Source organism: Colobus angolensis, unplaced genomic scaffold (genome assembly GCF_000951035.1).
Source record: "Colobus angolensis palliatus isolate OR3802 unplaced genomic scaffold, Cang.pa_1.0 Scaffold71, whole genome shotgun sequence".
Classification (NCBI taxonomy): domain Eukaryota; kingdom Metazoa; phylum Chordata; class Mammalia; order Primates; family Cercopithecidae; genus Colobus; species Colobus angolensis.
Window position 1 is genome coordinate 10,694,871 of NW_012120821.1, and position 15,032 is coordinate 10,709,902.

Consider the following 15,032-nt stretch of genomic DNA (forward strand, 5'->3'; position numbering starts at 1 on the left):
AAAAAAACTTGAAATTCAAATTCACTTTCAATCTCTTATACAAAGAAACATTTGGCTTTTCAATAAACTGAGAGTTGACAGGGACCTCAAAGACCACTTAGCCGAGTGAGTCTCAAAATGGAGGGCCCTAAGGAGGTATACCTGTCTACCACTACACTTACCCATGGTGGAAAACAAAGCTTTCACATACCCACACACCCTCCCGCACCCTGAAGTCATGGCATTAGGGAACTGCTGTTAACTGAAAAGAGTGGATTGTATTTCTCAGGTGTGCTAGGGAAAGCAAATCAAGAGCCAATGATCTAGTCTAACCCTTGCTTTTAAACATGAGAAAACTGAATTTCAGATCCATCAAATGACTTGCACGTGAGGCAACTGTTCATATGGAGACAAAATAATTCCCCAGAGAACCTTTGCCCTCCCACTCACACCTTCATGACTCTTAAGTTGGTACTCACAGGATGAGAGGAATACAACAATAAATGAAGACAACGTTATCGAAAGAGGGAACTGTATCAGAAAAATGAACACCAATGATCTCAAGTCTAAGACCCATGTGATGATAAAATAATGTTTCTCAATTTTATGTATTTGCTTACCCCAAATACAAGAAAAAACATCTTTTCATTTCTGATGAACAAAAGAGTGGCAGCTTAATTTGAAGGTTTTAAATTTACTACTGGTAAAGCAGTATGGTATTTTGCAAACTCTTTTCCCTACACTCCCAAAATACCCATTTGAAATCTTTCTGAAAAGTTAACTACATACAACAGCTTACATTCTAAGTAAATTTCGGATTTTTATGGCTCAAGAAATAATTTCTTAAAAGACTATACTCATATCAATAAATCTTTAAAATTCACCATTAAAAATTCCAGCGAAATCTTTATACGCAGGATAAACATCTGGTTCAATATGCCAATGGTGTACATTAAATACAGGGGAACAAAAGTAGATTCTGCGATTTACATCACCGAGGAGCTCACAAAAGAGTTATTGTAAAAACAGGAACTTACATCTCTGACTCCTCCTCCTTTTAAGTCCTTTGTAAACAGAGAGAAAAAATGATCATACCTTAAAATTTATCCTGTTAAAACTGAGCCGTTGAGAAAAGAGAAACTGTGGGCGGAACACTTTCTAACGCTGTCTTCAAATTCATGTGCACTTCCCTCTCTGACAGCCACATTTTTGCAAGCGCCTCCGAGCCTCTGTAACTTCGCAAAGCCTCAAACCACACTCTTGGCCAAAAGTGAGCGGCGGCCCCGCCCATCCAATCACCAGCAGCCTCTGCGGGCAGGCCCCACCCTCCGCGAGTTAAATCATAACACAGGAAGCTCCCGGGGGCCAATCACGCTCAAACTTTGCAACAGATCACTACGGCTCGTTCCCTCTAGTGAACAGTCAACTTTTGCTTCCAATGGGGCATTTCCCAATCAGAGAAACACAATACAAATCTTCATTATGTTTGCTCCAGTGATAATTTGTGGTTCTATGAATAATTTCATAACTACAATAGTCTGTGAATTTGAAACCTAGTTAAATGCTTATATTTGCTGAAAACCTGCCTAGGCTTAGTTCTGAGCTAATTTAAAAATAATCTCTTTAGACCTTTAATCGCTTTGTGAGGAGAGGGTCATTGTGGTAGCATAAGCAAGGGCTCCACCTCTTTCTAAAACAATGGCTTGGGGGCAAATCACTTAATATTTCTATATCACATTTTCATCCTCTTCAAATCGAAAGAAAAATGGCTAGATGTGAATAAATTTCCTCACCAGAACATGTAAAATACAGCACAATGTATGACACATTGTGGGCACTTAATATGTTTGTTTTCTATGATTTCTCATCAATGTTAAGCTTTTACTTTTAAATTCTATTACCTATTCAGAAAGATAGTTCATCTAATTACATAAAAATTAATTACATAAAAGTCTACCTGTAACTATAGAAAAATATGCAGGCATCCCACTCTTGATTATTTCTCTTCTGCTTAAAGGCTCACATTTTGTAGCCTAAAATGGGATGCCAAACACTAGCCAATATGAAACTTTGTGAATCAGAAAAAGATGTTCCCTCTGGATAAACTTAAAAGAGATGTCCTCTGATGCTGGGACTACAGCTGCAAACTTAAGAACTATTAGCAGTTTTAATAAAATTAAAAAGGAAATTCAAATCTGGTTTGTATGTTTCATCCCCACTGCACAGGTTGATTTTAGCTAACTTTAAAACTTGGATACCATTCCCATGTCTCATTTACCTCCTTTCTATATATAATTCTCTACAGGTATCCAGTGGGAACTGAACTCTCTGTCCACCAGAAATATAACAGTCATTTGTTGAAAGCAAACACATAATCCAGCTACTAATTAGACTCACAGATCACAAAACTGGAAGGGGAAGCAAAGGAGTTTTGGGTAGGATTTATAAGCTGCTTCCTTCCTCCCTTCCATGATGCAAGCATTCATAAACACAGGGCTGGTTGGTCCCTGGGAATACAGATACCCATAGGATACAGTTCATGTCTTCAGGGGCCTTACATGGGTGGCAGATTGAACAAATACATTCAATAAAGTAAGATATTATTGACCACATTATACATTACTTAAAATACCCCATTTTTCCTTAAAATTATTTAAAATAAGACTACTTTTCGTTTCAATGTTAATACTTTGGTTTCAATTTTTAGGCTTTTGTTAGAAAAGACCTTGTATCTGTCATAAGGTTATCCTTTATCGAAATTAGCTGGCCCACAAAAAATATATATGATAATTGTACTAAAATGCTTAAAGGAATAGTTAAATAACTTGTCAAGTACTTAAAGCAATTACAATATCCTCACTATGTTAAATTCTATGATTTCTATTAATCCAGAGATCTTAGAGTTCTTTTAAAAAAAACCCTATTATTCAACGTATACCAGGAAAATACGTAGAAGATACTTTTCCTTGTATTTGAGGAGTATTAGCTAAAATATAAGCAATTAGTACAACTTCTTAGAGTCGAGACAGAGACAAGGGCTTGGCCGTATCTAGCCACCTGACCATATCTGGAATATGTGGTCTTCCATCTCTGGAAGAAACATTCCAGAGAAATGTTTCCTTTTTTAAGGACAAAACAAAACAATATGAAAAAACAAATACCTTCAGTGGAATATTTGCATAAAGGATTAAATAGAACAGGTAGAAAAAGGACTCGGAACCCCCTTCAGCTTTTTCTGCTCATAAGAAAGATGAAGGGCTGGACGTGGTGGCTCACACCTGTAATCCCAGCACTTTGGGAGGCTAAGGCAGGCAGATCAGAAGGTCAGGAGTTCAAGACCAGCCTGATCAACATGGAGAAACCCCATCTCTACTAAAAATACAAAAATTAGCTGGGCATGGTGGCGCACGCCTGTAATCCCAGCTACTCAGGAGGCTAAGGCAGGAGAATCGCTTCAGCCAGGCGCGGTGGCTCATGCCTGTAATCCCAGCACTCTGGGAGGCTGAAGTGGGTGGATCACAAGGTCAGGAGATCGAGACCATCCTGGCCAACATGGTGAAATCTTGTCTCTACTAAAAATACAAAAATTAGCCAGGCGTGGTGGTTAGTGCCTGTAGTCCCAGTTACTCGGGAGGCTAAGGCAGAAGAATCACTTGAACCTGGGGGGCGGAGGTTGCAGTGAGCCAAGATTGCGCCACTGCACTCTAGCCTGACGACAGAGCAAAAAAAAAAAAGAAAAAAAAAAAGAAAGAAAGATGAAAAAAAGGCAAGGAGGGAGAGAGCAAATCTCTCTTGCTCTGCAATGCAATGAAATTCAACCACTTAAAAAAAATAATTGTGCCATGTGGCCATCATTTACTGAAAGCTATCTTCTCTTCAAGCCCTAGGTTGTTTTAAACATACACATTCCATATATATGTGTGTGTGTGTATATATACACATATATTTATATATAACACACATACATATACACATACATACATTATATATACACACATATATGTACAGTTTTCCTTCGGTATCCATGGGGGATTGGTCCCAGGATTCCCTGCAGATACCAAGATCCACTGATGCTCAAGTTCCCTTCTATAAAATGGCATAATGTTTGTATTTAACCTATGGACATCCTCTTATATATTAAAATCATCTCTAGATTACTTATAATACCTAATACAGTATAAATGCTATGTGAATAGTTGTTATACTGTCTTGTTTACGGAATAATGACAAGGGAAAAAAAGTCTGCACATGTTCAGTACAGATAAAACCATCCTTTTTTTCCTAATATATGTGATCTGCAGTTGGTTAAATCCACAGATGCAGAACCTATGGATATGGAGGGCTGACTGTATATATATATATATCACTTAAATTTATACATCAAACTAAAACAGACTTTCAGAAAGGACTCTGGACTCTGATGCTAACAGTGATGAGACATGTAATATGTAGGGAGAACAAAAAATTTCTTAATTTACTCACATGTTTTGTGTCTTTGGAATCCAGGCTATCTATGGCTATTTCCAGGTCCTTAATCTCCTTCTGCTTTTCGGCAATTTCCTGCTTTTGCTTTTCCATCTGCAGTTCTAGATCCAGAGCTTCCTGGCGCAATTTATTTACAAGTTGTAGTCTACCACTCAACTGCTTGTAAAGAAGGTCCTTCCCTGCTTCTGAAATCTAATCTCCCCAAACCCCAATATATAATTAACAGAGAAGAACAATATTGATTTATTAAGACAATGTCTTTAATAAGTATTCTATGTTCTATCAGTTTTTTAAAAATAAAAGTAAAATGTGGGAGTTATCTAAACACTCCATGCATATTTTATACTTTTATGCTTATTATATGTAGAAAATCATACTTTATAAAAGTTTATGAAAACTATTAATAGCAGGCACACATAAGTTGTCATTCTATAATAGTATAGGCAACTTGTAAATTATTAATAATAAACATAGTATTAATAATAGCTGGCTTCATATAGCACTTACTATGGGCCATGCACTGTTCTAAACTCTTTATATCCTTTAATCTAATCCTCAAAACATAAAAAGTAAAAAGTATAATTATCCCAATTTTATAGATAAGGAAACTGAATCATGGAAAATTTAAGTATCTCGCCCAAGGTCATACTAGGAGTTTGTGGATGCAAGACTTTGTGTGACTCTAGACAATTTCACTGACTACTACACTACAGTTTCCTAATTAGTTTTAATGTGAAGACAGTCAACCAATAAATTGAGTACTGATATAGAAGTAATAATTAATACTCTATCTCTTATTTCTAAGTTTTTAGCATAGATTTAAACATATGTAAAAATTTCTCAAGAGTCTGTATAGAAGTGTAAAAAAGACGAAGATAAAAGACTGAAAAGAAATAAAATAATGATGATTACTACGTAATTCCCCATAACTGCAATACCTTTATAATCAGGAAAAAATTTTAGAATTCCATGCCCACTGGACAATCATCTCACACTAAATAATTTCAAAATACAGCAAACTCTCATTAAATTGCCATTGTAATTTCACTGAATTAGAACCCAGCTGAAGCTTACCTTTGTTAGCATGTCAAGTAAGTGAACAGTATAAACAAAAACTTAGGCTATTAACTTTCTTATTAACTATTTATTAACTATTATTAACTATTAATATTAACTCACTTAAATAACTCTATTTTCTAAGCATATTTTGGAAGTATCCATTTCTTTTAAAATTATGTACATTATTTACATCTATTTATGTAAAGCTTTGGCCAGTGCTATTATAAAATATTCTTTTTAAATTATTAAAACCATCTTGATAGCTCCCTCTACCTCATTTCCTACTTTCAACCCATCATTAAGTCCTGTCAGTTCTACTGTCCAATGTTTCCTGGAATCAGTTGGCTTTGTCTCCACATCCACCAGCACCTTCCTGGTTGGTGCTAGTATCATCTCTTGCCTGTATTGAATAACAGCCTCCTGAGAGATACAGATGCACACAACCCCATTCCTTCCATCTCACTCAGTCCATTTCACTCTTCATGAAGTAAGGCAAAGTGACAAATAGGATCAGCCACTCAACTATCTAAAGCCCTTCAAAGATTTCCCATTGCATGCAAAATAAAATTCAAACTTCTTAAAATGGCTTATGAACAATTTGGGAGGCCGAGACAGGCAGATCACTTGAGCCTAGGAGTTCAAGACCAGTCTGGGAAACATGGTGAGACCCCACCTCTACAAAAAAAAATACAAAAAATTAGCCAGGAGTGGTGGCACATGCCTGTAGTCCCAGCTATTCCGGAGGCTAAGGTGGGAGAACCACCTGAGCCCAGGAAGTCAAGGCCCTGTCTCAAAAATAAAAATAAAAATAAAATTGCCTATGAAGCCTGGCATGATCTTTAACCTCATGACTCTTTAACTTCATCTTCCTCTACACTCTCCCTTATTCTGCAAAGAAATTTCTAGTCTGAAGGCCTTTGTACACACTGTCACCTCTGCATGGAATACTTTCTGCCAGCTCTGGCTCACTGGCTCCTTCTCATCCTTTGTATATTAGCCTGTCACCTCCTCAGAGAGGCCTTTGTGAATCCCCACAATCTAAAGTATATCTCTTTTAACATCTCCCCTAGTTTTCTATTTTTTTCTTACAACACTGATGCTGTTTAACTTTTTTCCTTTTTTTAAAGAAACATTTTTTTCCTTTTTGTTTATTTATTGTCTTATTTCCCCCACAAGTCTGTCCATGAGAGGGACACATGTCTATTTTGTTCATTACTCAGCGCCCAGCCCAGTGACTGACATATAGTAAGGTTCCAATAAACTTGAGTCAATTTCTAGTTAGTATAAAATCTGAAAGTAACAATACAGTGTATCTTTTAAAAGAATCTACAATTTGGACTTCACAATGTTGTTCTACCTACTGTGGTATGAATGTAGTTACCATCATAATTTTTAAATACTGATTTTTAAAAGTTATAAATAACTAAAACCTTTTTACCCACTTAAAAACTAAAATGTCACGCTACTTCCTTGTTTTGAATTTTTCCCCTATGCAATTACACTATGGATTTGAGCTGCTTACTTGCTTACTTTACAACACACTTCGGTAATTTTTGAGAATATGTTATGTTACTTCAATCTTTTTGTATACTACATATTTCTCTTTTTTTTTTTTTGGCTTGTGTTTGATGACAATGTTCATGTAATAGCAGAGATATCTCCTGGTTCTTAATCTAAGTCCCAGGATCTTAAAGGTGGAGAGTGCTTAATTAAATTAGAAGAGATACATCAGGAAGCAACTTCTCAAGACTACACCTTTTTACATAAAATTAAGTAATTTATTTCTTAATAAATTGCTAATTGGATGTCATCATAAATGGAAGAAAATTACAACTGGCAAATTCTAGAACCATATTTGACTCTGGAATTTATTATCCCATAATTAATTAGGCAGCTAATTGCTTTTTAAATTGTTTTATATGGTTATGAAGGGAAAAACACATTTCATTTTTCATTTCCTCTTAGCATTGCTGCTTTGCTTTTACATACTTTTTTTAGTTGTACAGCTTCTTCCAGTTGTTTAAATTCTTCAGTAGCTCTCAAAATTTGTTGTTCTGCCTTTTCTATTTCGTCATGCAGTTCTGATAGTCGAGTTTGTGCTGCAAATTTAAAAACCATGCTCACATAATATGAAACAAGAAAAATATTGAATTCTGAAATTTCGACCAGATATTCTTTCTTTGTAATATCCTTCTCCCCTCTCTATTAAACTGTCATTATATATCACAAAAAAATTTTAAAGTAATTACTTATGATTGGCTTTTGTCTATTAATTAATCTCTAGAAGAAACTGTTTCATGATATGGTATAGAATTCTAATTGTTTTGTTTTGTTTTGAGACAGAGTCTTGCTCTGTTGCCCAGGCTGGAGTGCAGTGGCACGATCTCGGCTCACTGCAAGCTCCGCCTCCTGGGATTTACGCTATTCTCCCGCCTCAGCCTCCTGGGACTGCAGGTGCTTGCCACCATGCCTGGCAAATTTTTTTTTTGCATTTTTAGTAGAGACGGGGTTTCACCATGTTAGCCAGGATGGTCTTGATCTCCTGACCTTGTGATCTGCCCACCTCAGCCTCCCAAAGTGCTGAGATTACAGGCGTGAGCCACTGCGCCTGGCCGGTATAGAACTACAATCGATCCTTTTATATGTAAAATTCTTAACATGAAAGGGGTTATTCCCAACACCAGTAAACCTTTTTTACTAGAGAATAAGACTTTTATTGGGAAATATGCACTTTACATGTCACTAAGTTATAATTAGGTTCAGGGTATTAAAAATAACCCATAAAACCTTGTGTTAGAGGGAAATGCTTTACGATGGGATTCATATCAAGAAATTCACTACTGAGCTCTCTCTCTCAGCTGCAGATGATCTCAAATCAATTATTTTCCACCTCATATTTAAGATTTCTCTCTCCCTCTCCCCTATAAAACTGTGAGTCAGGCCCTTTAAAGCTAGTCTGCACAAAAATCTGATTTATTTTTGCTTTCCCCCAGAGACTTGCATATAGTATAGGTAGACATGAATAACTCAGTTTCTTCTCTTCCTTCACCAAGTCAACTTCTATTTGCCTTCCATGTCTTCCATTTAGCTACCAGGCAAGGAAAGATAGGCTGCTGGTCTGATTGAGAGCACCACAGTGGGCCATAACGCTAGGAGCATGCACAAATCCCGGTAAGGGTTCTCTTTCTTCCATATCCATGCAGCTGAGGGGGTAAGGAGATTCAAAGTCTATCATTGGCAGGGTCTCTAAAGTGCCCCCGTCTTGACTTCTTCCTTTATGTGACTTGCCGGAAGGTATTAAGATCCCTTGAATTAGATTGTGGGGCGTGGGGCATGTCAGGAAAAGTCAGAGGCTACCCTTAGACCCAGGCCTGAGAAGAATGCTCTGTTCCAGCTTATACTAAGCATTGCTTTAGGTTTTTGCTATGTGCATAGTAATCAATCAAGTGGTTCTTTACTTGCTTCGGTTATTACTAATTGTGACTTTGAATATATAGTGCTTATTTCCAGTACTTATTTGAAAGAGGGGATTTACTCATTCTTGAATCCCCTGGACATGTTACCATCAAATTACTGCCAAAAACTCTATTCTTAACCATAACAGGAATCATTACAAAATAAATGCTCGATACATCTGCTTGATAATCACTACTTTTGTTTTAGACTGTTCATGGAAACAATACCATCAACATGTTCAATTAAAGGAGTTACAGGGCCGGGCGTAGTGGCTCATGCCTGTAATCCCAGCACTTTGGGAGGCCAAGGCGGGCGGATCACAAGGTCAGGAGATCGAGACCATCCTAGTTAACACAGTGAAACCCTGTCTCTACTAAAAAAATACAAAAAAATTAGCTGGGCGTGGTGGCAGGTGCCTGTAGTCCAAGCTACTCAGGAGGCTGAGAATGGCGTAAACCCAGTAGGAGGAGCTTGCAGTGAGCCGAAATTGCACCACTGCACTGCACTCCAGCCTGTGCAACAGAGCGAGACTTCATTTCAAAAAAAAAAAAAGTTATAAAACAAAATTGGCCTACATATTCAATGTTTTTATATTTTTTAAAAGAATTTTAAAAATAACTTTTTTTAACCTGCACTTATTTTTTTTTCTTTGTCTTCCAGTTGCCTGTCCAGTGGTGCGTGGCCTCTCAAGTTCACGTGATCATTTCTAAGTTGTTCATCTGGCTCCATCTTCTTGATCTGTATTGCCTGAGCATTATCAATAATATAACTCTCTGTGGCAAACATATTTCTCTTGTATCTGGATTTGCCAATGTAAGGGCTTTCATCTGGGGCTTTATCAATTTCAGCATACTAAAAGCAAAATAATAGACTTATGGTTTAATAAGTGACCTCCAAGCAGTCAAACGACATTATTCATTTTATTAATGGCAAACATATCACAGAATTGCTCAAGTTATATAAATCCTACATGCCTAGAAGCTGAAAGATATATATTATTCTTTTATTTTCTTCTTAATATACAAAAAAGGAAATTAGAACTAAAAATGGTCTCAAAAGAATTCTTCCTCCTACCACTGAAGAGTGAAAGTTTGGACTGATTGATTAAAGAATTGCCTACAGTTATGTGATTTTTAGCACTGCTTGATCTCTCAAATTGGAAATATGGGTGTTTTATTTCGGTTTCTTGGCTCATACAAGTAAAATCTCAGTCTATTTTTTTTTCCAGATACATGGTATGCAGCCATCAGTACAATACATTTTAATAATTGAAGTTTTAAAAATGAAATATCATATGATATTGGTTGGAATCACTGGGTCTTAGAAGTTTGGCATTTCCTCACTTGCAGTGACATTATGGCATTTGCACCAATCATGACTGATTAATACTGAACCCAGTGATTACTGAACAAACCATGTAAGGAGATGACTATTCCATGGTAATGAAGCACTTGTCCCAGACATCTGGATTTAAGGGAACTGATCAACCCATACACCTGGGAAAGATAGCTGAGAGTTAGACGACTGCTTTTGGTAATGGATATGGCTATGAGCAAAGATTCTTTTGAAGTTTTTTTTACCTCTTTAGGATACTGTTCTAACTCCCTGAGCCAAAAAATTCATAGATTCAACCAAAATACAGTTTACTCCTCTCATAACAAGAAAGTGGAATGATATCTGATGAAATCCCTTACATGTCCTCACCACCTGTCCTCCCCCATTCCATCCCATGTGGGCTTTTAACTTTGGATTACTAAAAAATTAAAATAACTCACCTCTGATGGATAATAATTTAGTGGCTCAAATTTAGCATCAATTTTATAAAAGGCCAATTCCTGTTCCAGCTCATATTGCTTCTGACATGCTCGTGTTAGTTCTATGGTCTTCTGTTTTAGCTATTGGCCAAATTTGATATGAGACAACATATAGGATCAATAAGTTAGTATAAAGGTGTGACGATATGGTTAAGTTCTCATCATAAGTAATAATTATATATGTTTAAAAACTCCACAGTAAGCTGCACAACACTCAGAACATTTTATCTTACTTCTAAATTATAAAAAATGAAACACAAAATTATCATTTCATAAGAGATCACGTAAAAGACCTTTGAAGTCTATATGCTGTTTCAGGATATAATGAATAATGATTTTTAAAATCTCTTACATTTGTTAAACATGAAAATATTTTTGTATCAATTATTTTTGTGTAACTGGATTAATAAATACCTGCTTCCTGATTTTCCAATAATTAGCACTAATTTCTTTAACTGACTTTCCGACTTTAACAATAGTTTCAAATTATAAGGGAAAATGATAACTGACACTAACTGCAGAGAAATAAAGAGGAATCAGAAAGATGAAAATAAGAGCTTGGTATGAATTATCATACTGTTGTTGCTATAGTATTTGTGGCTAATGGCATCGCAGTTTTAAGTGTTCAGAACATTATTCTTTGTAATAAAGAATAAAGGATGTGTAATAAAGAATAAGGGATCCAAATATATAATATTCAATTTTAATAAAGTAATTCTACTATAACTTTTTATTCTTAGAAATTTTTGGAGCTTGCAGAAGACATATGATCCAATCTAATTCTCTGAATTTATAAATACAGAAGTTAAGTCTCAGATTGGTGAACTGACTTGTCAAAAGTTACGTATTAGATTAGTGTCAGAAACTAAATATTTTATTAACTAACTACTAGTAGTAGCTCCTTTCTACTAAACCAAACTTTGAGTTTATTTCAAAGATCCACTAAGTGATTTTTGTCTTTTTTTGGCCAGTGTCTGATGGTAGATATCAAAGAAAAAACATGCAGAAAAATTTCATTAATATAAAAATACAAGCTGAAGAGAATAAAACATAAACACAAACATTTTACAAGGCCCAAGAAATCAAAGTCGTGCATGATTTAGCTCACAGTCACCTCCTGATTATCCATCAAAATGGAAGTAACAGCCTAGATAATGGATAACATTTAGCCAAATACTCAATGTGTGCCAGACATTGTGCTAAGCATTTTACATATGTTATTGCACTGAATCTTCACAGCCACCCAATAAGATGATAAAAGCTGCACAGAGAAGTTAAATAACTTGCTCAGTTTCACAGCTGGTAGTAGAAGAGGCAGAACTCAATTCCAAGTCTCCTGATTTCAAAAAAACACTGCCTATTGCTCCACGCTGCCTTCGATGTACTGCTGCAGGGTGTCCAGCACATTACCCACATTGATTTTTCACTGAATGCTCATAAGTCTCCAAGTCTCAAGAAAGCAACTCACAATCAACACTGTCAACTAATCTTGGGTTCTCTCCTCAAAGCTCATTGGCAATAGTGGCAAACAAAAGGCAAATGTGACTGGAATCATAGAGAATACAACTAGTCTCTGCAGGCAAATTATAATAAATAGGCTGTGCATTTCAAAGTACTTTTGTGTCTTTTATAAGCCCTAGGCTTAGCATATAGTAAGCACTCAATAAATGTCTGTTGAAGAAATGCATGAATAAAAGCAAAATAGAAGTCAAATGAGCTGGAAAGTAGGCTAGTCGCAGTATTAGCTGTGGATAATCAAGAGTTGACTGCAGGTAACATATTTACCAATCAGAAAAATAATTCTTTCCCCCACATTCAAGTTTGCTCTCCTATATAAACATCCATTAAAAAAAAAAAATCATATACACACAACCACATTTCCCAAGAAGACAAGCCAGTTTCAAAACTTAAAATGTAAGCAAGCATATTAATGCAAGTTATCATGCAAACCCTGAAAAACACAGTATGCAGTTCAGGCCTGGAAGAACTACCTTTAAGGAAGAATAAAGAATCAGCAGAAAAGGGCCTGCAAGAAACCAAGACAAGGGCTAAAGAAGCAAACAGATACTGTCACCTGGAGAATTAAACTGTAATAATACAAGTTGCTCTTTACTGAAAACTTACCATAGGAAGACATTGGCTTTTAGTATTGGCATTATTCTTACATGGACATATTTTATTGTCATTCTGAGTTACAGATTTACTACCTTCTGTTACTTAGCTTGATTCATTTCAAATTGTTTTCACACTCATTACCTTATTAAATCCTCACAATTCTGTGAGGCTAGCAGGACAGGTAAATAACCCTCATTTTAAATATAACTAAACTGAAGTACAGGAATTAAATAATTTGCAAAAGGACAAAGAGTAAATTTGGTTAACATTTATTGGTGGCAGGACAGGACTACTTCGGTTTAAATGGCCACCAGAAGACTTATTTCAATGCTACTTTTCTTTTATACATTAATTGGCCTAATGCATAAGCAATTACTTTTTTAAACTGGAAAACTTCACATAATTGCAGATGATATTATCATTAGATATTCTGCAAAAGATAATAAAAATGTTTTCAAATGTAAGCTCTTAGAATAAGACCCAGAATTATTTTTGGCATCTAATAGTCCTTGGGACTAACAGAATAGGCAGAACCAATATGAACTGGCAATTTAAAGAAGAAATACAAAATAGCCAATAAATATATATGCAATACTCAATGCTCCAACAACTATAAAAATTCAAAATTAAAACAAGATTTCATTTTTTTCTACCATATGTACAAATTCAAAATAATAATATCCACTTGGAAATTGGGTACTTTCTTCCCTGCTGTGTAAATGTAAGTTGGTTAGAAGTTTTTGAAGTGTGCATTAACATTTATCAAAATTTTAAATGCAAATTACATGGTAATTCCACTTCTAGTGGTTCATGCTAAAGAAATACTAGTATGAATGCATAAGGTATATATAGACACACACACACACAGATTTTCTCTGTAGTACTGTCTCTAATAGCAGAAAATGTGAAAGCAACCTAAATATCCATCAGTAGGAATAGGCTAACTAAATTATGAAGAATACATTTAATGGAACACAACACAGACTTTAAAAAGAGTGAGAAAGCTTTATATATGCAGGTACATATATTTTTTAACTTGGAGAGCTGTCCATGTATGCTGTTTTGTGAAAGTTAAGATGCTGAATAATAATATACAGTCGACTCTCCATATCTGTGAGTTCTGCATCTGTGGATTCAACCAACCACAGATTAAAAATATTTTTTAAAAGGATGGTTGCATCTGTACTGAACATGTATAGATATTTTTCTTAATTATTATTTCCTAAACAATATATTTATATAGCATTTACAATGTCTTAGGTATTATAAGTAATCTAGCAATGATTTTAAAGTATACTAGAGGATGTACGAAGGTTACTTGCAAATACTACACCATTTTACATAAAGGACTTGTGCATCCGTGGATTCTGGTATCCATGGGGGTGTCTTGGAACCAATCCCCCACAGATACAGAGGAATGACTGTATACAGTAACATTTCTTTTTTTAATTACAAAAATATTCAAAGGTATAATATGCATAATTATATATACATTATGTAATTACATATATACTATATAAGAAGCATGGAAAACAAAATATTAACATCTGGGGAATGGGGTAGGGAGAGTGGATTTTCATTTCTGCTAAATACAGTTGTGTTGTCTAAATTTGTTACAATGAACATACGTTAATTTTGTATATAAATGTGTTTTTACTTTATTTTTATTGTTGTAGAGACAGGGTCTCATTATGTTGCCCAGGCTGATGTTGAATTCCTGACTTCAAGTGATCCTCCCACCTCAGCCTCCCAAAGTGTTGGGATTAAAGGCATGAGACTGGCATAAACATGTTTTTAAATGGTTAATGATAAAAATAACAATGACAGAGAGAAGAGCACAGTCTGACTTCTAACAAAAATAGGTATACAAAAAAAAGCAAAAAAAATTTATTCACAGCACAAACATATCAATAACATTATAAATAAGCAAAAGAGAAAACTAGGCAACTACAGTTCATAGTTTTGGGATAGTGGAAAGTCTTAAGGTCTGACATTTTGCCAAGGTTTTCAGTGGGCTGACTAACATGCACCAAGGAATCAGCATAAAGATATTATAAAGTTATTTTATCTTAGTAATAAAAGATGGATTCCACGTCCAAAAAGACTTATAACTCACGAAAATTT

The 15,032-nt window shown here is 35.3% G+C and overlaps 1 protein-coding gene across 1 annotated transcript in view; it reads right to left on the bottom strand.

Annotated features, from left to right (window-relative positions):
* CNTRL (centriolin) overlaps nucleotides 1-15,032 on the bottom strand; it is a 95,673-nt gene that overhangs the window by 54,743 nt on the left and 25,898 nt on the right. Inside the window, exons 9-12 of the mRNA XM_011927399.1 lie at nucleotides 10,755-10,874; nucleotides 9,609-9,831; nucleotides 7,513-7,622; nucleotides 4,462-4,656 (exon numbers count right to left, since the gene is read on the bottom strand). Coding sequence (XP_011782789.1) covers nucleotides 4,462-4,656; nucleotides 7,513-7,622; nucleotides 9,609-9,831; nucleotides 10,755-10,874 — 648 coding nt within the window. The remainder of the gene's footprint in view (nucleotides 1-4,461; nucleotides 4,657-7,512; nucleotides 7,623-9,608; nucleotides 9,832-10,754; nucleotides 10,875-15,032) is intronic.